General features: G+C 39.0%; 2 protein-coding genes across 3 annotated transcripts; one reads left to right on the top strand and one right to left on the bottom strand.

Annotated features, from left to right (window-relative positions):
• Nucleotides 1-9,312: 9,312 nt before the first annotated feature.
• On the bottom strand, nt 9,313-11,930 carry LOC118805032. Its single transcript, XM_036565635.1, has 4 exons — nt 11,889-11,930; nt 10,832-10,860; nt 10,100-10,584; nt 9,313-9,987 (listed from the first exon to the last, which is right to left on the bottom strand). The coding sequence occupies exons 2-4, from the start codon at nt 10,852-10,854 to the stop codon at nt 9,488-9,490; spliced, it is 1,008 nt and encodes a 335-aa protein (XP_036421528.1). The 5' UTR covers nt 10,855-10,860; nt 11,889-11,930; the 3' UTR covers nt 9,313-9,487.
• A 121-nt stretch (nt 11,931-12,051) lies between these two features.
• On the top strand, nt 12,052-16,128 carry LOC118805031. 2 transcript variants are annotated; one of them, XM_036565633.1, is made up of 2 exons: nt 12,052-12,142; nt 13,763-16,128. In XM_036565633.1, the coding sequence occupies exon 2, from the start codon at nt 13,771-13,773 to the stop codon at nt 15,832-15,834; it is 2,064 nt and encodes a 687-aa protein (XP_036421526.1). In that variant the 5' UTR covers nt 12,052-12,142; nt 13,763-13,770; the 3' UTR covers nt 15,835-16,128. The 2 variants fall into 2 exon arrangements, with proteins under 2 accessions (XP_036421526.1, XP_036421527.1); XM_036565634.1 differs by having other exon boundaries at nt 12,080-12,142; nt 13,766-16,128.
• The last annotated feature ends 6,389 nt before the right edge of the window (nt 16,129-22,517 follow it).

Genomic DNA, 22,517 nt, shown 5'->3' with positions numbered 1-22,517 from the left:
GGGACAGTAGTTGGAATGAGCATGAAATTAGTCCTAATGGTGTGAGTTTCACTGCCTATGTGTGAAAGTTGGCAGCCCTGGAAGCATGAAATTGTGACTTTTCACATCCTGTGAGAATGATAGTGACCTTGAAAAGGCTTTTTTTCTCAAAACCTTTGAAGGTTTCATATTCACAAGCTAAAATATAAAAGATATCCCAGCATATTTACAAGCTAAAAAGAGTAGAGGATTTGCCATGGATACACTTTCAGCAATATTCAAATGTTTCTGTTTCTTGGAAATCAGCTGTGTTTGGGTTTTTACTCAAAAGAGTGTAGAATTGCTTTGACCTTGCCATGGAAGAGATTCAGGAGATCGGGGTTTGCAGAAATAACGATGGTTGTATTAAAAAGAGAGAGTTCAGTCTACCTACCTTAGTCTCACCTCGACCTAGAAAGAAACAGAGACACACCACTCTGACCTCAACAAATCTTTGACCACCTTACGTTGTCTAATTCTTGCCATTGTCTATAATCCAAACCAGCTCTGTTTTGCGGTATTATAATTCTGTGTGGCGGCAAAGTAGTGAATATGAGATTAAAGCTTGAGCAATATCATTCACAAGCTACTCCTGTGTTACAATATACCAAGCCCATACATGTTCACACATACTCAGGACATTCAAGCAAATTAACATAATTTTTGTTGCCATTTTTAACCAGCACTGACCACTCAGCACAGCAAGCGGCTGTCCCAAAGAGCAGGCATACTACAGAATTGATGTACTAATCAGCAGTGTACCTATAGAATCAGCCCCTTATTGCTTCTGTAATGGGAATTGCTATTAGTTATTAGTGCATGCTCAGAAAGCATTGTTTCTGACTCCATTCTGATTCTGCTGGAATCCCATACTTTTTACACAATTTCTCCTTTTTCTTTGAACACAATTTATCTAACATCTGCAATAAGTCTCCCTCAAATGCAACTCTATCAGCAAACATTGAAGGCTGGGACTCAACTGTACATGTTAGATTAGACTGGGAAAATCCCACAAGTTTAAACAGGAAAAAACTCCTGCACGTTGAACTCTGGAATATTGGATACTCATAGAATCATACCGTGAAATACCCTCATATTGTCGGGACCACGAACGCCGTCGTGCCGACCCATTTTGCTACCTAGGATTTATGCGACACCAAATCGATAGGACTTATGCGACCTACTTGGTAGACCAGTACAGCTTATTTGACATGTTTATCACTAAAGCAGTGGTTATTCCTCTAGGAGTCTTTCAATTTGTTTGTCAGAGAACCTGTTCCTGATGAATTTCATGAATATAGTCTTTATTGTAGGGAAATGGTTCAGGATCCATCTTTGACCCTGACTTCAAATATTCAATGGCTTTAATCACACAGACGCAAATCACCTCTTGATGGTCTGCAATATAGACAGATTGGATAAGATCGACTATGTACAGTGTAACTTGCACTGTAGCAGAGCTATAGATTCAAGACAAGGTGACTTAATCTAAAACAAGTGCAGATTGCATAGACAGGATGACTATATGGAAACTGAATGAAGTGCTAGTAGACTAATTAACTCAGTGCGAGTATCATGTGAGTAAGGTTGGGATTGCACCCTAAATCTGCAGTTTCACAAAACAACATGCATTAACATAGATAATACTATAGGCCTACCTGCACTATGGCATCAGGCAGACATGCTGTCTGGATTCATTTCTTCTTTTGTTACATGTTGTTTCAACATACATTCAGCTTGAGCGTCACTCTGGCTCTGGGTTTTTTCACTACTAGCTGCATGTAGCAGGCTGCCTTTGCAGGTGTGTGGAAAGATTTGTTGTTGTTACAGCAGTGAGTAGTTGGCCTGGGCAGAGTTTGTACTTTACCATCACATTCTTATCCTTTTGTACAACAAATTCAAAGTAATGTGCATATCTCCACTCCTCAAAAGTTATAGACCACGCTGCCATTTTTGTCCTATCTCCCCCACAAACTCTAGCCAAAGTCACACGATTTTTGTGCAAGCGTGCACTATTAGTTACTTTAATGTGAATTTGAGTTGTTTTATAAAAGGATGTGTCCGTCAATAGGCTTACCTTGGTGATCTATGATCTTTTACTATATTTACCTACTTTACAGATGTGCACTAATGCACCCCCATTCTATCATGGATGCTGGCTTTTGAACGGTACACTGATAACATGCTACTTCATCCTAGAGGATGCAGCATCCGTAGTTTTCAAAAAGAATTTCATGTTTGCACATGGACTTATTAATTACTAATTGGAGTTAATGTTAATAAAAACACGGTGTTGGGTCGTGCTTATTTAGAACACAATATTTGACAATGAAGATGGCTAGTATTTCTCTTCCTCCATCTGAATCTTTTCTCACTCTGCCTGGAAATCCTCCCATGCAATGAACCTGCAGACTACAGTCTTCCAAAATGTACCCCACTGGCTTTCCATAATGGGGTCAAGGCTGAGCTGTGGCAGCTGCCAGAAGCCAACATCATTGAGCCGGTGGATGCCTCACCCTGGGTCTCAAACCTGATTCTGGCTATGAAGAAGTCCCTCCGAGGAACTCACAGTTCAGTTCTATGGCTCAACAGTTTCAAAACATAACCTCAGATAAGGATACTTACAGGTTCCCCTCCTTCCCAACAGCAGACACCTCACTGCCTTCATGACACATGTGGGTGTGTTTCAGAATATCCAAATGCCATTTGGTTTAAGCTCCACCCCCACCTGCTTCCAGAAGGTAACCAGCTGGCTGGCATCCCAGGTGTCATCATCTACCTTGATTACATTGTAGTGCAGACTCAACAGTCTTTACCGCCCTGTCCAGTCACAAGCTGATACTCAATGCTGACAAGTGTGTCCTCTCTGTGTCAGCTATTGAGTAGGCAGAGTTTTGCTTGTCAGCAGGTGGCATCACGTCTAACGTGTATTCCCAAACTCAGCTCTGTCACTCAGCTTGCTTCCTTCATGGCATGGCGGGCTACTACTTAAAGTTCTTCCCTTAGTATTCCAACACCACAGCCCCACTTCACCAACTGCTGCATAAGGATGAGCCATGGGAGAGGTCTCAGTGAAGGCACAGCTTGCTTCACCCCGATGTTGGCTCACTTTGAAATCTCCAGCACCATCTTGTCACCTGTAAAGCAACGACCACAGCATTAGGTTCTGTGCTTTCACAGACCCAGAACAGTGTCGAGAAGCTTGTCACCTTCGCCTCTTGGACCCTCAGTCAGCTGGATATCTGTGGAGAGTTCCACAGAGTGCACCATCACCAACACCTTTTGGTGGTTGACTATGACAGGCATTCTAAACGGCCACGTTCAGTGACCTCCCCAGGTCATCATTAACTTTCTGGACGCTGTTTGACATCCACTCACTGCTTTTTACCACCCCCAGGCTAATGGTGGTAGCGAATGCTTTCATCAATTAATGAAAAACAGCGCTTTGACCAACCAAAATGGGCTAGGGGGCCAACCATTACCATCTTGGACAGGGTCAGGCTCTGGAGGCTTCACAGGCTGTAATAAAATGGCGTCATACTAGTCCTTTCCTCTCCAAGTCCTGACTGGGCCCAGTTACCTACCTTCTCAGCAATGGCACTAGGTGGCATTCCAGCTGCCTCTGGATGGTGCCAGCTCCAACATGCATGTTAGATGATACACCCCAGATCATGCCCTCAGGTATGGGGCGGGGCACCTCTGCCTCCAGCAGTCCCTGCATAGGTCCAAGATGCCCTATTGCCTCAGCTGCCTCTGTCTTGCGCCTTCCTGTCCTAGCCCCACACCCCCTGTACCCTGCTCAAATTCATTCATGCCTGGGTCACTTGAAGGACTTTGTGGCAACATATGTTTGACTTTCTTCCGGAGATGGGGGGATGTTATGTTTGCACACAAACTTATTACTACTGTGTCTTTGTTCTCTTTGTTCAGCGTTGCTGAAAATGTTTGGTGATGCCTGATTTGAAGGATCTGTATGGAATTCACTATCTGGGTTTTGCTGGTGTTGAGTAGTAAAGGTGGAATTAATGTTAATACAAACACAGTGTCAGGTTATGCTTATTAAGAACACAATTATTTGCGATGCAAGTCTGCCCTAATTTGTCATGATTTCATTTTCATAGTCTAAACCAGTGGTCAACAACCCTCCTCCTGGAGATCTACTGTCCTGCAGAGTTTAGTTCTGACCTGCAAGTTGAGCAAACCTCCCCCTTATCTAACACCAGTGCTTTCAATTCAGCCAATCCGGGACTTGTGGAAAAGTTGACTAGATGGAGCAGGTGTGTCTGGTTGTGCTTGAAAATAGTTCATGCAGGAAGCCAGGACCAGGGTTGGTGACCACTGGTCTAAACGATACACCACACTTATTACTTACTGAATACTACAAAGACTAGTAAGTTTTGTTCCTCGATGTTGTTAGACAGGATCCACTATGGGCATAAAATGTTTCCTGACATCAGAAGGTTTTCATGCAGCAGAACATTGTGTTGGAAGTGTCCTAGGAATATTCGTCAACTTTCACACAAATAACACAACAATTTATTCTTTTAATAAGTAATGTTTTTAAAGAAGATGGGACATTGTAAAGAAATGCTCTCAACCTAATAATAATAGCAGTAGTAGTAGTAGTAGTGGTAATAATAATAATAATAATAATAATAATAATAATAATAATGATAATAACAACAATCATCATCATCATCATCGTCATCTTTATCATTGTAATCATAATAATAAAAATATTTGGTGAACTTGCTATTCATTGATATCTTATACAAAGAGGCCTACCTAGTCGTTACCAGATTTCAACAGTTTCATTTTTTCAGTGCTTATTGTGTGTGTGTGAGTGTGTGTGTGTGTGTGTGTGTGTGTGTGTGTGTGTGTGTGTGTGTGTGTTCCGGATGTGCTGTGATTCAGTATGACCTGTGAGATCAAATCATTGTTAACCATGGCAAAGAATTTTATTTGTGAATAGGCACAACCAAGACAGAGATCCATATGTTTAGATGCAAGTTTACAAAAGGTTTACTGTTCTATTTATTTTTCCTAGTCTAATTTAATCAAGCAAAGGGAGCAAGGAGAACATAATTTGCAGGGCTGGAATACTCAAGAAAGTGTTTCACTTTATCTGTTACGAAAAATGTACTCATAAAATGATTTAGTTGTAATTGTACTGGTACACATAGACATGTGTAAATCACACCACCTCCCAGTCATATTGGCTGAGTTGGCAAGAGCCACTGTACCATTTTAGTACCATGTCATATTTCAACCAAAATCAGCTAGGGGGGCTATAATGTTCTGATTTTAAAAAATTAATATTACAAAAATTGCTGGTATAAGTGTGATACTGTAAGCTGGATCATGTCAGCCAGCTGATAAAAACAGCAGATGGGGGCCTTGAGAATGAGAATGAAAAAGGAAGCCAAGTTCAGCTTTGTTTCCATCAACCAGAAATAATAATAAACCAGAAAACCTGGCCACACATTTGATTAAAAACTTTCTCCTGGAGCCATGTATGAAGACGTTAAGCATGAAATTTAAATTCATTATTAGAGAGAGAAAATACATAAGACAAATTACTTTTTAATTACAACAAGAGGTGGGGTTGTCATTTACTAGGCATTTAGTATTTGGAATGGATCCATTCACTACAGATGAAGACCTTGTGAGAGCAGGAGAAGCATTTGCAGAGGTGTTCCCAGATATGTCTCTGTTGTTTGACAATACTGTGAACTATAATTACAGAGCTTTTCAAGAAGCAGCGATTGGTCTTTTTAATGTTTCTAGAAGCATAAATAGCAAGCAAGCAAGCAAAGTTTATTCATATAGCACTTTTTCCAACAGGTGTTGTCACAAAGCAGCTTTACAAGGAAGTCAGCATTACAGAAAGAAATCCGGGTCCAAGCCCCTATGAGCAAGCCAGAGGCGACAGTGGCAAGGAAAAACTCCCTAAGAGAAACAGGAAGAAACCTTGAGAGGAACCAAGACTCAGAAGGGGAACCCATCCTCCTCTGGTCGACACCGGATAGTAAAACATTGTTAGTATAAAGTATTATAGTACAAAAACAGGGAAAACAGGTGGAGCAAATGATTAATTTGATTAGTTTAGTTCATGCAGCAGCAGCGGCAGCATCAGTGGGGTCAGGTTGTGAGGGTGAGGTTTGCACGGCGAGCAGTGGCACCCGATCAAGGCAGAAGAGGCAGCAGCATCAGACGCACAGGATGGGCAGCTGTTCAACTCGGCAAAGAAAAGAAAGGAAACACACAGAGAGTCAGTTCTGTAATGGGTGACTGATCACAAATTACAGTGTTAGCAGAGCAGCAGAGACTCTGGCAGGTATAGAACTGACAGGGAAAACTAATCACTAAAGGCTTGACTATACAAGTAAGTTTTTAGCCTAGACTTAAACACTGAGGCTGTGTCTGAGTCCTGAACATTAACAGGAAGATTATTCCAAAGCTGGGGGGCTTTGTATGAAAAAGCCCCCCACCCCCTAACGTAACTTTATTAATTCTAGGTACTAATAGTAAGCCAGCACCTTGTGATCTAAGTAGGCGGGATGGTTCATAATGGGAGAGAAGTTCACTCAGGTACTGAGGGGCGAGTCCGTTTAGTGCTTTAAGTCAGTAAGAGAATTTTACAATCAATCCGAAATTTAACTGGTAACCAGTGTAGGGTTGATAAAACTGGGCTGATATGGTCAAACTTTCTGGTTCTAGTAAGAACTCTGGCTGCAGCGTTCTGGACTAACTGAAGCTTGTTAAGGCTTTTGCTGGGACATCCAGCCAGCAGGGCATTACAGTAATCTAGCCTTCAAGTAATAAATGCATGAACTAACTTTTCTGCATCCTGTAGAGAAAATGCATTTCTCAATTTAGCAATATTGCAGAGATGCAGGAAGGCTGTTCTAGTAATATTAGTTATATGTGTGTCGAAGGACAGATCAGGGTCTATAATGACACCAAGGCTTTTTACAGATGAACTTGATGCAACTGAGAAATTGTTAAGTTTAAGTGTTAAGTTAGACAGTCTGTTTCTAGCCGCTTTTGGACCAAGAAGCAGAACCTCTGTTTTATCGAGTTTAGAAGGAGAAAGTTACTCGACATCCAGTCTTTTATGTCTTTTATACAGTCCTCAATCTTGCTAAGTTAAATTTTATCATCCGGTTCGCTTGCTAAATATAACTGAGTGTCATCGGCATAGCAGTGGAAATTTATGCCGTGTTTACTGATAATGGTGCCCAGTGGTAGCATATATAATGTGAATAATACAGGTCCTAAAACAGAGCCTTGTGGAACACCATACTTTACTTTTGCGAGGGCAGATGATTCACCGTTTATATTAACAAACTGAAAAATAGGCCAACTTCAACAGTGGAAAGGGCATTTACTTTGCAATCAAAATAGAAACGAGAAAAAAAAACCTTTTATCACAAAAAATAGAAGGCACAATATGGATTTACTTATGGATTTTAATTTACTTTATTTCACATTCTTTCCCCCTAAAGCAGGGGTCATCAATTCCAGTTGAGGTTACGAGTCTAGAGGAGTTTGGTGATCGTCCTCCTGCTGAAACACATTTTAACTGTGGTAACTATCTGTGTGGAATGAAGTGAGTTCAGCAGGTAAATCACCAAACGGGGCCAGACTCTTCCCTCCATGACTGGAACTGATTTCCCCTGAGTTTGCCACACTGTTAAAGAGTAAAATAAGAAGTAATATTAAAACTGTAAGACAAAATTCTAAACCCTTTTCTCCTTTTAAACATTTTGCACACTCTTAATGAACAAAATGTAACAACATCTGACCTGTGAACAACTGTGAACATTTAAGTGCGTCAACTTCAATTTCTATACAGTTAATGAATTGCAGCACCTACTAAGTGAAAATCAGGGTCAAATCTGACAAGACTTATTCCTCTACATTACACACAGTCGTATGCAAAACTTTGGGTGTACCTGATTGCAGTAGCTTTAAAACAATTCATCAGAATGCACCAAAATATGTATGTAATATATAATATATAATACAGTAATGTATTACAGAGTCTGAATGAAGTGCCCCCCTACACAACATACTACAGATATCATAATGGTAACTTTAACCTCTGCTTAACTCTGGTGGTAGTTTTTTGTTAAATAACTTCAATAGCTTGAACAGGTGACCTTATTGACCCAAAACTAGTTGTACTTAATCAAGTGCAACCCACATGACACACTACAGCTCTAATATTACTTCTGCTAAACTCTAGTGACATATTTCTGTCAATTAATTTCTGCAATAATTTGCTGATTACTTTTCAGTAATTACATACATACAGCACTATAATAATAAAGCCTCAATCTAAAAAAAACATTGCCAATATAAAAGGTGTAGTATGTCATGTGGGTTGCACTTGACTCTGTACAACTAGTTTTGGAGCAATTTGCTTAACCATTTAAAATCTATTAAAATTAATTCACAAAAAACCTACCGGAAACTCACAGATATAAGACGTGCAGTATTAATGTGTAGCACTCGATTACATACCATGTGTTTTGGTGCAATGTGGTCAACTGTGCAAAAGTTACTGTAATTAATTCACAAAAACCTTTTACTACAAGTCAGCATAAGTTATATTTACTAATACAACAGATGTATTATGTCGTGTGGGTTGCATTTGATTAAGGACATTTTGTTTTGGGGCAATATGGTCAACTGTTCAATCTACTGAAGTTATTTAATAAAAAAATTGTCATTAAATTCAGCAGAAATTACCAAAGTGGTGTAGTATGTAGTATGTAGTTATTATTTATTTTATGTACAATTTAACATTAAATTTTAAATTAAATTTTTAATTTTTAAAAATTAATTTAAATTTAATTTTGTTAACAAAGCAGTAATTACAAATAGAGCCTTTCCTAAAACCTCTGGCTGCCTATCATTTATGATCTGCTAAAAGACGTACTGCAGCTCATAAGGCTCAATTAAAAAATAAATAAATTAATAAATAAATGTGTGAAGTGCATGGACCCCACTAATTGTCACCTATGTCTTCACTGTAATTTCTCACGGCAGCCTGTAGAAATCAGCATGTTCTGTGGTTTTCAAAACGCATACGTTTGTTGTAGCGATTGAAGAAAGAAATCTGAATATGCCAATATGGAACCAACTTTATTGCAGTGAAGCAGAAATCAAATTAGGACAGGAATTCCATATATAAACATTAATAGGTTATTAACTGATTCCATACACAAACATTAACAGACTATTAACTGCATTTATCTTAGGTTAAAGGAGAAACTTACTCTACAAACTACAAGCATAGGCTAAATAGATCAATACATTTTTTCGGAGCCATTCTTTAACCTCTGGTTTCTGTGGACTCTTCCATCTACACAAAATGAATAATTTTTGATTGCGGAAATAATTTTGATTTTTTTTATGCAATAATATGTCATTCAAAATTAGAAAATATGCTTGTTCTCCGTTATTTTTTATTGCTGGAAAATAAACTCAAAAGGCGATTAACGAAAGGTACATGGACCCTGCCTGAATTCATTTTTTCATATTCAGAGTCAGTTAAGCAAAGCCAGTTCCCTGCGATTTTATCTGCTGCCTTCATCAGATCCTCCATCACCTTCATCACTGGCCCCTGGAGGATGTATCTGCGAGTCTGAACCTCAGCCACGCTGGACGTCCCACTCAGTTCACCCAGGATGCGGACGGCACTTCTCACTTTCTCCTGGAACTCAGCTACGGCGTCTCTCTGCTGATTCACTTTTTCAATCTCTTCATGGATCCGGTCTGCCTTTTCATGTTTTTGCTTGATTTTGCGCTCAGTCTTAGAAATCTCGGACTTGTAGTCTGACACTTTGCTTTTGTATTTTTTCTTTTCTTTCTTTGATGCTGTCACTTCTTTTTCAGTTACTTTAATAGCTCTTGAAGCTTGGGATATTTTTGCTTCTCCAGCAACTATCATGGCAGGACCTGCATGGAGAGAGAAGAAACAAAATTTTAAGTTTACCATCAAAAAATAAGCTGTATGTAAAATGGTTTGAGTTTAGTGATTGTATTATGGTATGAGGAACAAGATTCTCACCAACAACCCATCCAACAATGGGTATTAATGTCACTCCCAGCCCAACATCCCTCACAGTTGTAGCAGTGTCTTTCCTTTCTTTCTGTCTTTGAAGTGCTTCTCTTGTTGTGCTTAGGTTTGTTTTGGCCAGCTCCAGAGCACCTTCAGAGTCACTCAGTAAGTTTTCATTAGATGTCTGTTTAATTTTCAGGTTGTGTAAGGTTTCTTGTGTAGCAGTCATCTTCTGTTCAAGCTTTCCCTCATCACGCGTAAGGATTTCAATTTTTTCATCCAGACTCCTCAGCACTGTAGCGGCTGCCTGTTCTGACTGCTCCAGGCTCTGCTTGGCCTGCACAATCTGCTCTCTAATGTAGTTGTAGTTGGAGCACTGGCCACTAAAGGGATCTACATCTGCTTCAGTGAGGGCTTCGTAGACTCTTTTGATGGAGTGGAGGCCTTCTTTTAGAGGCTCAGTAAATGCTGCATTTGAGTTCTTCACATTAACACTGTAGAAACAATCATAAAAGAGCAAAGGAAAAGAAAATATACATACAGTTACAAAATAGAGCACATAGACAAAAGCAATTTTCTGGAAAATCAAAGAATGGTTTGTATTTGCATTGCTAAGTGACTGTTAATGATTTAAATATTCATGAATATTCATAAACATAAAACATCAATTAATTTATTTCAGTGTAAAATGTTAAAATGTTAGTATTCTGCTACTTTGTATGTGGATATTATTCAACTTACTCAGAAGAACGGGGTTGGCTCATGTTGATCTGACAGAGAAAGAGGAACAGAAAGTAAATGTGTTATCAAAAGAGAGACAGTGAGCCCATCTGGAGGCATCAGTAAGATATACAAAAAACAAGTTGTGTTGTAGTACTTGAGTCTGGTCTCGAGACAGTAAATTAATGGTCTCTGTCTCTGTCTTGGGGGGAAGGCCGACTCAGAAATTGTTCTCGATACTAGCTGAGTGCAAAGCCCCCATCTGAGCTAACTGGAAACTGAAAACTGGAAACTTTTTGTCTATCATTAGTGAATATCAACAAAACTTTGAAACAGAATAATACAGTCCTTTCTCTATACCATCATTTGCTATCAAATGCTACAATGCAAAGTTGGACTAAGACTATAAGTTGGACTAAGACTACACACATATATATATAAGCTTTATCTGGTCTCTGTCTTGTCTCGGTCTCACCACTCGTGGTGGCAGTCTTGACTGAGGCTCCACTGCTACTACAATTACTACTAAGTCTTGGTCTTGACTCAGACTTGATGTGTCCAGGTCTCGGTAACGATTCAGACTTACCCACGGTGGTGTTCTCCATAGTGAGTCAACTTTCCATCTATTCTTGTTTCTGTGTTATAAAAATTGCCTGCTATACCAGTTTATTTTCTGAAGCTGTGTGTTATACATTATTATCCTAGCTTAACGTGTTCATGCATAGATATGTCCTTTCTGACTCAAACATCTCTGCTCATAAGCAGTGGCATGGCTGAAGACAATGACACAGTTCCGATCTGGAAAGCCTGTGAGTTCAGTCGATGCAAGAAGATGATAAAAAGATATAATCAAAAGCTTGATAACAAAGCCTTTTCTTACAAACTGATAGCTGTTAAGGGAGGCAGTATGTCTAAAATCAATTATGCTGACAATTTTCCCAAATCAAAGATGCTGCTTTTTTTTTTTTAATCAGCCGGACAACGATTTCAATCAAAATGAGTACACATACATGAAAAGGTACATGATTCCCTTATAATACATCATTACAAACAATCCATTTAAAGGATAAAATCTTACCCTCCTATTAGTCCTTTTAGAGCTTTTATTGATGTAGCTCACCCGAGATGGTTAGTCGACTAGTCTACCTGAGACTAAATCACTCCATCCTTTTAAAGTGCAGCAGCTCTGTTGGTGGGCTGGGCTTTTAGATCCTACAGACAATAAATACTCTGTGATGCTCATGTATTCCTTCATATCTTCTCTTCCATTCTGGTCAGCAGAGCCGAGAGAACGTCATCCACACCTTCACTGAAAACTATTCAGATATCAAGGTAGAACCGCTGATTTAAATATATTATTGACTGCATGCCTTTTTATTTTTTAATATTTTGCAAAACCTTTATTGAGTTATTCATCAGTGTCCATTGACTGGATTAGGTTATTTTCCAGTCTTGTTAATAATAATAATACAATAATAATAATAATAATAATAATAATAATAATAACATGCAGACCTGGATGGCTCTAGTCTTTTGGGGGCCCTATGCAGGCCCCTCATCTACCAATTGACTATCACAAGCTGTCTAAACTTTATAACTGGCTAATTTGTTTATTGCTGATGATTAGATTTTGTTTGTAGTTCTAATAAGTTAGTACTTAAAGTACAGATAAACTTGTCAGCATTTTTGTATTTTTTGCCTAAATAGCTTACTTTAAGTTGACCCTGGTGGCAGTGGTGACAGCATGGCTTTTTATTGTTAAAAATCGCTTACCTTCTTTGTTCTTCTTTGGCAACTACCCCTCATGTCTCACATGATTGGCTGTTTGTCATAAATGTCACGTTGTCATACGCACTTTCACGAGGTTTACTCACAGTCTGAGTATCTAAACCTGGATTAACAGAGAAAGGTGTTTGTTTGGTTTTGTGAAGCCAAAACTCGGTCAGAAAACCTATCTAAGCTGAACCTGTGTTAGACACACCTAAATTGATTACTTCTTGTTGATCAAAACTAATGGCATAATGTTAACACAAAACAAAACAAAACACCCCTTTATCTTTAAGCATTTTCTCCTCATCTTCTTTTTTCTTCTCCGTGTTCCGGCTCCAGATGTGTACTTTCTTTTGTGAGTCATGATTAACTAGTTACTTTTCCCCCTCTGTCAAGCATCTCAGACAACATAATGGTACAATAACAACTCAGAAGTTGTTTGGGGGCCTCCTAGTGGCTGTAAGGCCCTAAGCAGCATGCAGATGAATATCAATCAATTAGAAGAAAAATTTTTACTGTTCTAAACAAATTCAGAGGATGCCACACCATATACAAATGTTTAAACACATATTTTGCTTTGTTGTTGTTTTAAGTAAAATAACATATCATCTACAGTGAACAGACTTCAATATGACATTTTTCTGCAAATTTTAGTGTACAATTTCTACTTATTTGCTAAGTTTGAAATGTTGGAAAAAATAAAATATAACATATGAAATGTTCTATGTTAAATTCAGCAAATAAACAGTTTTTAAAAATGTGCAGAAGTGTGTAAAGGATCTGTTGTCACTTTGAAAATCAACATTTAATCACCATTTAATTTGACCATGGGCCCCCAGAGTTTGCATATGACTCTATAACATTTCTGGGTTTAACACGAAAGTATTTAAGCGTTTTGAAAAAGCTCACGTGAAACACCTCGATTTTCTACCCATAGATATGTTGCTGTTAATTTGCCATTAAATGTAATGGTGTGCTGAGTCTGTCAAACCTGTTTTGCAAAGGAGAATATTGTACTTAACCAGCTAACTTTAAACTTAGTTCAGTCCAATCCTAGATTGTTTGTCATTAGTAGATCACTTTTAGTACTCCAACTTATGCTGTTTGCCTATTCAGCTCTAGAGTTATATATATACACAGGTTGTTTACATAAATATGTCTCTTCTTTCCTGTTTGTGTTAGCAGGAACTATGAATTCCCAAATTGCTAAGACTTGTCAAAGCCTCACCACAGCTGAGGAGATGAGGAACCAAACCAAGCTTGTGATGCAGCCTTATGCCAATTGGGAGGAATACCTGACTCCTGCTCCACTCTCCATAGCCATCCTGGGAGAGCTGGTCTTCATCTCTTCCAAAACAGATTTCTCCATCAACAAAAACCCACCAAAGAACGGCTACAAGTACATCAAATACCCAGATTCATTTCGTGCCTGTCTCATGCAAGTGTGTAACTCTGGCTGGTGGGCTTTCAATGAGGCCCACAAGAACATGGATCAGATTCGGCTCCACACCATGGCTGTCCCAGACTATATGAAGACTGCAGTGAAGATTCTGTTCCAAGGTAATGATGAGATTGTTGAAGCACACCTTCCTGACCAGCTGGAGAACATTCGTCTTATTGCAGATGACTGTCTTGAACTGGCTAAATCAACAGAAAATCAATTCATTGATGTCATCAATATTATCCAAGAGCTGCTGGAAGCCTGTATAAATGCTGAGCATTTCTATGGTGAAGAGCTGGAAGCAATCAAGAAGAAACTGGAGGAGAATAAAATTAGGAAAAAGTCATCAGAAGAAGCTGCTAAACGCTCTAAGAAGGCAATTAAATTTATGGAAAAGCAACTAAAGGAAGCACAGACCACATACCAAAAAGCATTGGATTCCCTCCCTGATGGTTGGAACATGCTGGCCATGGAGTTTGTTGGAGCGATGACTGAGAGTTTCACATCTGTTGTCACTGGCATGACCGCTATAGTGGCTCAGCCAGTGGTGCCAATTTTGAATGTTCCAAAAAACATTACAGAGACAGTGGCAGCTGTAACAAATGCAACATCTTCTGCAGATGGAGTTGATGAAATGAACATCTACAGCAAGTCTGCAGAAATTCTGACGTGGACAGTGCATATTCAACAGTATGTGCACAACAACAACATTAACTGGAAGGATCTGTATGATCAGAAGAACAAATCTACAAAAACAGACTTTGTGAAAAATCAGTTCGAAAGAATCAACAGTAGCTTAAACAGTTTCCCAGAATGCAAACCAAAGCAGCATGCCAAAGAGTTATGTGAAGAGGCAATTAACATCTGTGAGGAGCTGGCAAAATATGCACCAGATGGGGAATGTGAAGATAAGAAAATAAACGAGTTTCTCGAGCGAATCAGAAAAATGACTGATTCTGCCCGCACTTTTGACTGCAAAAGCAAAGATGTCACAAAAACTCCTTCCTTGATTGCAAAACCACCCATGTTGTCTAAGGAAGAAAGTAAGATGCAGAAAGCTTTTAACAAGGGAACAGAGAATGTCAGGTTCCGCGTTGAACAGAGCCGAGCTCAACTGGACAACATCAGAGAGCTCTATGAGAAGAGTGTGGAGAACATGGAAGAAAATCAAAAGGAACTGACTGAAATCCTGATCACCATGAGGAACTGTGAAGTCAAAGAGATAGACTTTAACACCACCATACAAATGCTGATCAAAGGGATGGATGCCATGGGGAGAGTGAAGGAGCAGTGGGAGAAGATGGTGCGCTTCTTTCAGATGGTGTCCAACATTGTGAAAGTCAGCCTGACCAAAACTCTCAAAGATTTTGTCTCCACGTCTGAGAAGACTCAGTCACTTTCCTACAACTCAAAGCTCTTCTCTAAAGATATGCTCTACAGTCAAGCTTTTCAGGCCACTAACATCGCCAGCCTCGTCCACATGATCTCAGCGACCTACACTGAAGTGTCTGACAAGTATCTCATGGATCGTGTCAGCTCACTGGGGAAACTTATGGCCATGGACAACACAAAACCAGAGTTTAAAAAGGAGCGTCTGCAGCTACAGAAGTCCTGTGATAAGGCTCAGAAAAGTATTTTACAGCTTGTTCTCAAGAACAAGGCTGAGTTTGAAAAGAACAGTGACTCAAGAATTAAGAAGATTGATAAAGAGTTGTTGGCCATTCTTCCCTCTACTGCTCCAGAAGAGATGAAGAGCATTCAAGCAGCCGTCGAAAGCGGATTCACAAAGGAAGAGGAAGCAGATTACTGCTGAGTGTATTTGTAAAAGTCTTCCTCATTTAGTGGCAAAATTAAATGAGAATAATAATGACAAGATTGCCTTGATTTTCCCCACATTAATGTTGCTTAATAGATAATTGATAATGTATGGATAGTATATGAAAGATAACTAACCTGTAGTCTCTAGGCTTCTCATATTATTGATTCTTTACTTTATAATGCATTGTGTGTGTTATATGAATACACCACTGTTAGCTTTGTGTAGTGTGACAGACATATAGAATTGCTTTGTTATTAAAATTATTGATATTCTTGCATATTTACTTCATATTCATGGTGCTTTTAATCAGTTTGCATTTTGTAATGATTAATAAACTCTTGTTTATGATCAAATGAGACTTATGTATCTGTCCTCGTTCCAGTATTATAACTTTGAGAATATATTCTCATATGTATCTCTGCTCAAATAAAAAAGAAATGATGAATAGAAATGAATAAGATCCACCAGATGGCAGTATAACATACCTGTACATCAGTAAAATTACTTTCCTGCAGCATATATATACACACATATATGTATGTACTGTATCTCACAAAAGTGAATACAACCCTCACATTTCTGCAAATATTTTATTATATCTTTTCATGGGACAGCACTATAGAAATGAAACTTGGATATAACTTACAGTAGTCAGTGTACAGCTTGTATAGCAGTATAGATTCACTGTCCTCTGAAAATAACTCAACACACAGCCATTAATGTCTAAATAGCTGGCAACACAAGTGAGTACACCTCACAGTGAACATGTCAAAATTGTGCCCAATTGTGTTGTTGTCCCTCCCTGGTGTCATGTGACTTGTTAGAGTTACAAGGTTCCAGGTGTGAATGGGGAGCAGAGCTGTTACATTTGGTGTTTTGGGTACAACTCTCTCATACTGGCACCTCATGGCAAAGAACTCTCTGAGGATGTGAGAAATAGAATTGTTGCTCTCCACAAAGATGGCCTAGGTTATAAGAAAATTGCTAACACCCTGAAACTGAGCTATAGCACGGTGGTCAGATACTTCACTGTCATCCATGGTCTTTATTTTACTCTTACACTGATAATACACAAATCTATGTAAGCATCAAGGCTACCTCCACCCTGCCAACATAACCCATTTTGAAAATATAATCTCAAACTGTTTTCTAGTTTAACTTGTCTCTTACTTGTTATTCTTCGTATGGCCTAGTTTTTGTCTTGAGAGAGAGAGGCTTATATTCCACTGAATAAAGAATGGGAATTAAATTTTCTAGATGACATAATCTGTTCTAGGGAACAGCATGAACAAAGAGAGTCTGGTTAACCTTTTTATAAAAGAGGTTTTAACTTTCCCTGCATTTCTTTCTGTAGATCTTGTCCACTGATTTTCCAAAATTTCTGCATGATTCAGTAGTTGAGATGTAAACAAAGTCATTCGCAGTGGTTTGATGTGAAATGCTTGTGTCATATCAATGGCACGATTTGCCGCCCTCATCAGCTGCTGCAGGACCTTTCTGTTCTGAACCACACCTGCAGCAGTAGGTCTGTAGGCTCTCTATTGCTGACCAATAGAAGTTGGTCAGCAGGTGATTAGGGAGGTGCATGCACCTTAACTTCCTGAGGAAGTTATGCCTCTGTTGGGCTTTCTCTGCCCAATGGGAGGTGTGTGTGGTCCAGGTAAGGTCAGCTGAGATGTGCACACAAAGGTACTTAAAGCTCTCTACCCTCTCCACCTCCTGCCCATGTATGCAGAGGGCAGAGTGCACTTTGATTACAGAAATCCACCATCATTTCCCTGGTTTTTGTGGTTTAAGTCCGGGTGATTGTAACAGCACCATTCTGTCAGATACTGAACCTCCTCCATGTAGGCTGCCTCATCATTGTCCGATATCAGTTCTACTGTGGTGATTATCATCTGTAAATGTGACAATGGTGATGGTAGAGTGAAAAGAGGAGCAGTCATGGGTGAACAGGGAGTAGAGGAGGGGCTGAGGACCCCTGTGGTGTGCCAGTATTCAGGATGAGAGTGGGTGATGTCTGATCTCCCATCCTGACATTCTGGGGTCTGAGGCTCAGGAAGTCCAGTATCCATGAACACAATGAACAAAGTTTAGGTTGCTCAGTTTTTGAACCAGTTTGTGGGGAATAACTGTATTAAAAGCTGAGCTGAAATTCATAAACAGCATTCTTACATATGTATTTTTCTGATCCAGGTGAGTAAGGACTGTGTGGACAACAACTGATAAAATATAGATTTAAGTATCAACTAGTTACCAAAGTGTATTAATAGATGTTTTACTCAGTGTTTTATTTGTTTTAATGATATATATTTAATAATAAACAATTTAGCGAAATTATCTATTTAAAATTATTTTCTGACATTTTCTGTATTGAAATTTGATGACTGCTTTTGACACACCAGGCCTTCTGAATGTTAATTCAGTGAATTAAATTTGTTCTTTATATTATATAAATTAAGAGAATCAGCTCTGTCTATGATTCTGGACTAATCTGACATTTCTTTCTTTCTTTCTTTCTTTCTTTCTTTTATTTCTGGTTCTCAGTTTCTAGTAATCTATTCATTTAAAGCATGTGATTGTGCACAGGACCAGAATATATGAATACATTTATTTGCAAGCAAATGGGTTTTATTTTATTGAGGACACTGATTCCAAACATTTGAATGTCAATGTACATCACAATATAAATATTTTGCACTATTTTTACTGAAAAAATCACAGATGTATGACCAAACCTGAGGAACTGAGGTCTTAAAGGTATGATATTTTTTTTTGCATGATTTTAGAAAAATATCTGACACAGAGCTCCATAACTTTTTCCTATATTTAAGATCCAATTCCAACTTCATGTTTAATAATCATTAATAAGTCTTAGCCTTACTTTAGTGTTTTAGGCATTATAAAGTGTTCCTTAGAAACAGGCAGTTTTCTGATACTCTCACGGTTGCTGTGGTCAAGCATCTACTAAAGAAACTCCTTTGAGATTCTTTAGTTTTAAGTAATGTTAGACCAATTTCAAACCTACTATTTTTAAGTAAAATACTAGAAAAAGTACACATACATATAATACATTTGCTCCTACATAAACATGACCTTACATGATCCTATCTGACCATTGACTTCACTTGGGCAGTTTATAACTGCTTTAAGTTATTAGGTGAAGAATGAGATGTTGGTTTGAGAGTGTGTATGCATACACAACATGACATGCATTACATGTACATGTGTGTTCATATTATTCAAATCCACAGTGTATCTATATAAAGAGCTTGTGAGAGCTGTTGAGTGTGTTTGAGTGTGCATATGTGTTAAAATGTGCTAGTTGGTCCAGTCATTTAGCCACACCCCTCTGATTCACTTGTGTAAGAGTCTTTTGTATATTGTCTCAGTCCATCTTACTGTGGAGAAAAGGAGAAAAGATGACAGTTGATGATGCACTTGAAGGTTATCTAGTGGGAAGTGGTCACTTTATTGGTACACCTCAAGGAAATGCACGAAGTGCACACACTTTGTTTTTGTGCTTATATCAGTATTTATGTGGGGAAAGTGTAAATCTTGACGTATTAGCTTACTGTAAAAACCTGTTATTGCATTGATTGTACTGCAGAGGACAGCCAGACAGACAGCCTTCCACATCTGAGAAGCCTGCTGAGACAAGCCCAGAAAAAGCCCCCAAACCTCAACTAGAGAAAACCACTAAAGCATCAGCCTGAAGCACAAGCCTGAAGAGAGCAGCAAAGCCTCAGGACAAAACAGCCAAGCTGAGCAAGGGCTCAGAGAAGGCCATCTAGTCCCTGCCTTCACCCCTGCAGAAATTACCCCACCACCACAAGCATGACCACCATACACTCAGGAGAGGTCATCTGCACCAGCAGGAAGAAGCTTGGAACTGCACAGGTACAGTGTGTGTACTTACCTGTGTAAAGTGGAAGTGGGAGAGAGTGTCAAGGTCATAGGAATGTTTTAGTGTTTTATATTCTTGTTTAATATTCCATTGAATATTATTTTAAATATTCTATAAGAATAAGCAAAGCTATTCATTTTTATTCAGAAAAGATTCATTTTAATGAATGAAAAAAAACATTTTGTAAGCTCTGGTCAGTGAACAGCACTCCAGAGCAGAAGGAAGCTTATTTGGCTGTATAAGACTAACATTGTCACCTCAAATCACGTAGTTAGCAATGGAGTATCCTGTATGCCTATAACTGGCAACTGCATTCCACTAAACAAACATTTTCCCACAGAAGACCATGGTTTTATAAAATTGATGAGTGTCAGTGTCAAATTCATTTACTTATTTTGATTGTTTAAATTATCGGATTTATTGAATATTATCAATATCTAATGCAGCTCTGTAAGGCCACCACAGAGCAGCCATGCCATGCAGCATCATGAAGCAGAGACAGTCCAAAGTGCAGTTATACCGCATAGAATGTGTTGTAACCTACACCCTAGGATACGGCCTAGAGAATGGCTGCACAAAGTTGGGGGTGTGTTGCCTGATGGTTATGCATAAAGGCAGCCAAGCAGAAAGGAATACAGATGAAGTAATCACAATGCTAAACACACAAATTATCTGCACACAAATCCCCAGCAAAGAAGTAAACAAACAAGCCACAATACAGTCGCATGAGGACATGAGCTATGTACAAGTGAATTATGTATGAATGTGAAAGTCTCTGAGATGGTGATAAATCTCAAGAGCAAGTCATGAATAAGTAAACATTTGATCCCACCAGGAGGAATGGGGGTCCTTTGTGACCTTTGTTATGACTAGGTGTTAGGAGTTACAGCTTCCAACTAGTCTGGTAGGCCTTGAAGAAAGATGGTAGGCCTTGGAAATGCAGTCTTTTGATGGTGTTGAGCTCTCCAGCAACACACCGCCCAGTTTCCCAGTCCATTAAACAATAGTAAATAGATCTCCCTCTGTGCAAAAAGGTGGATGCAAGTGAAATATACAATATCCAACAGAGAGAAAATAACTTTAGCCCTTGTATTAGCGTTAGTTTTAGCAGTAGCGTTAGCGTTAGTTCAAGGAGTTGTACAAGCAAGGGCATTTAGTCAAGGTATAAGCACAACAATTAAACCAATGTAGCACCCCAGCTAGGTACCCAGTAGATAGGTGGTTATTTAAACGATTAAATACAGCTGGGGGCCCTAGGTTACTCAATAACCTCTAAATTTGGTTAGGTGAAAGTGACTGATAAATATATCTGACAGAATCTTAAGTTAGCAATATACACTCAATATGCACAAGAAATACAATTACAGTACTAACAAATAATTCTGAATACGCGAAAAATAGAACACGTCCAACACTGTAGATTTTAGTTTTAAATACTTGTATTGGCAAAGCCTGAACGAAATAAAACAAAACAAAAAAAGCCCACACACACTCTCACACGCACAGCTCGCTTTAAGTAGAGTCTCTAGCATTATTAGTTAAACGAACCAGTTCTCTACCCCCCTCGTTGCAGGCCTGATACGTGGCTCAGATGCGTAGTGGCCGAAAAAAAGATAATGCAACTGGCCTCTTCACTCCGAAGAGCAATAAACAAAACAAAAGTTACCTCTGCGGGAGTGGCTCTGTCTCTCTCACAGGGCACTGAACGTCTGTACTCCAACGTAGCCAGTGTAAACTGGGGCTTTGCCGGACACCCCAGTCGCTAACTGGAAAGTCTGCATGCGGATAGACTTGGGATGGCGACGATAATACACACACTACAGGGGAATTACGCTTACTGAGCTAGTTAACATAATAAGACACAGAGTATAGAGCTAGGGTGCACTTTAGCAGCCTGAGTTAGCCTACTACAGCTAGACTTATGAACAATACAATGGGTGATACTTTGAGCAGCAGAGTTAGCTTATCGAGCTAAGCTCTTACTTCAACCTTCGACGAACTGCGTGCAAAACTCCTACACGGGCTCTCTATTCACCAACCCTGCACTGGAATGTACTTACAGAATGGTCAGACAGTCGTTCACTCGAACATAATAAACTTTAGGTCGCACATATAAGCTATGAGCGCCATATAGTTCACTCCGTCTCCCTGCTCTTTTCCCTGCTCCTTATCGTGTGTGTTCTCTTCTCTTTTTTTTCTCTTTTTTTCTTTTATTTCTCTTTCCCAGTTCTGCTGTTGTCCCTCCCACTGACCCTGCTGATTGGCTGCTAAAACACTCCATTAGATGTTATAGGCTCAGAGAGAGGAAGAAGTAAGAGTTATCTCAGAAACATGCTTAAATCAAATTACCAAACTTTTCTACTCACATTAATATATATTTGAACTGATAATTCAATTAAAAAAATAAAATAAATAAACTGAACTGAAAGTTTCAACTGGGCTACACCAACAAACAAAGTACTTATGATAAGCATGAAAACAAGAAGTTTCCCAAAAAAGAGATCCAAGCAGAGAGTAGTAACGAGGCCTTACTTATAAATGACTTGATCACTGAGAAAAGCCTGGACATACTCCTTCTTACTGAAACTAGGCAACAAGCAGGGGATAACCTGAACTTAAATCTATTAGTACCCTCATGCTTTACTTACCTATCTAAGCCACGTCTTACAGGTAAAGGAGGTGGCCTTGCTGCTGTATTCCTCACCAATTTGAATGTCAAACAGTTGGACTTTCATGATGTGACTACTTTTGAATATTTAGCTACGAAGGT

The sequence above is a fragment of the Colossoma macropomum genome, unplaced genomic scaffold (genome assembly GCF_904425465.1).
Source record: "Colossoma macropomum unplaced genomic scaffold, Colossoma_macropomum, whole genome shotgun sequence".
Lineage (NCBI taxonomy): Eukaryota > Metazoa > Chordata > Actinopteri > Characiformes > Serrasalmidae > Colossoma > Colossoma macropomum.
This window is presented reverse-complemented; position numbering and strand designations above follow the sequence as displayed.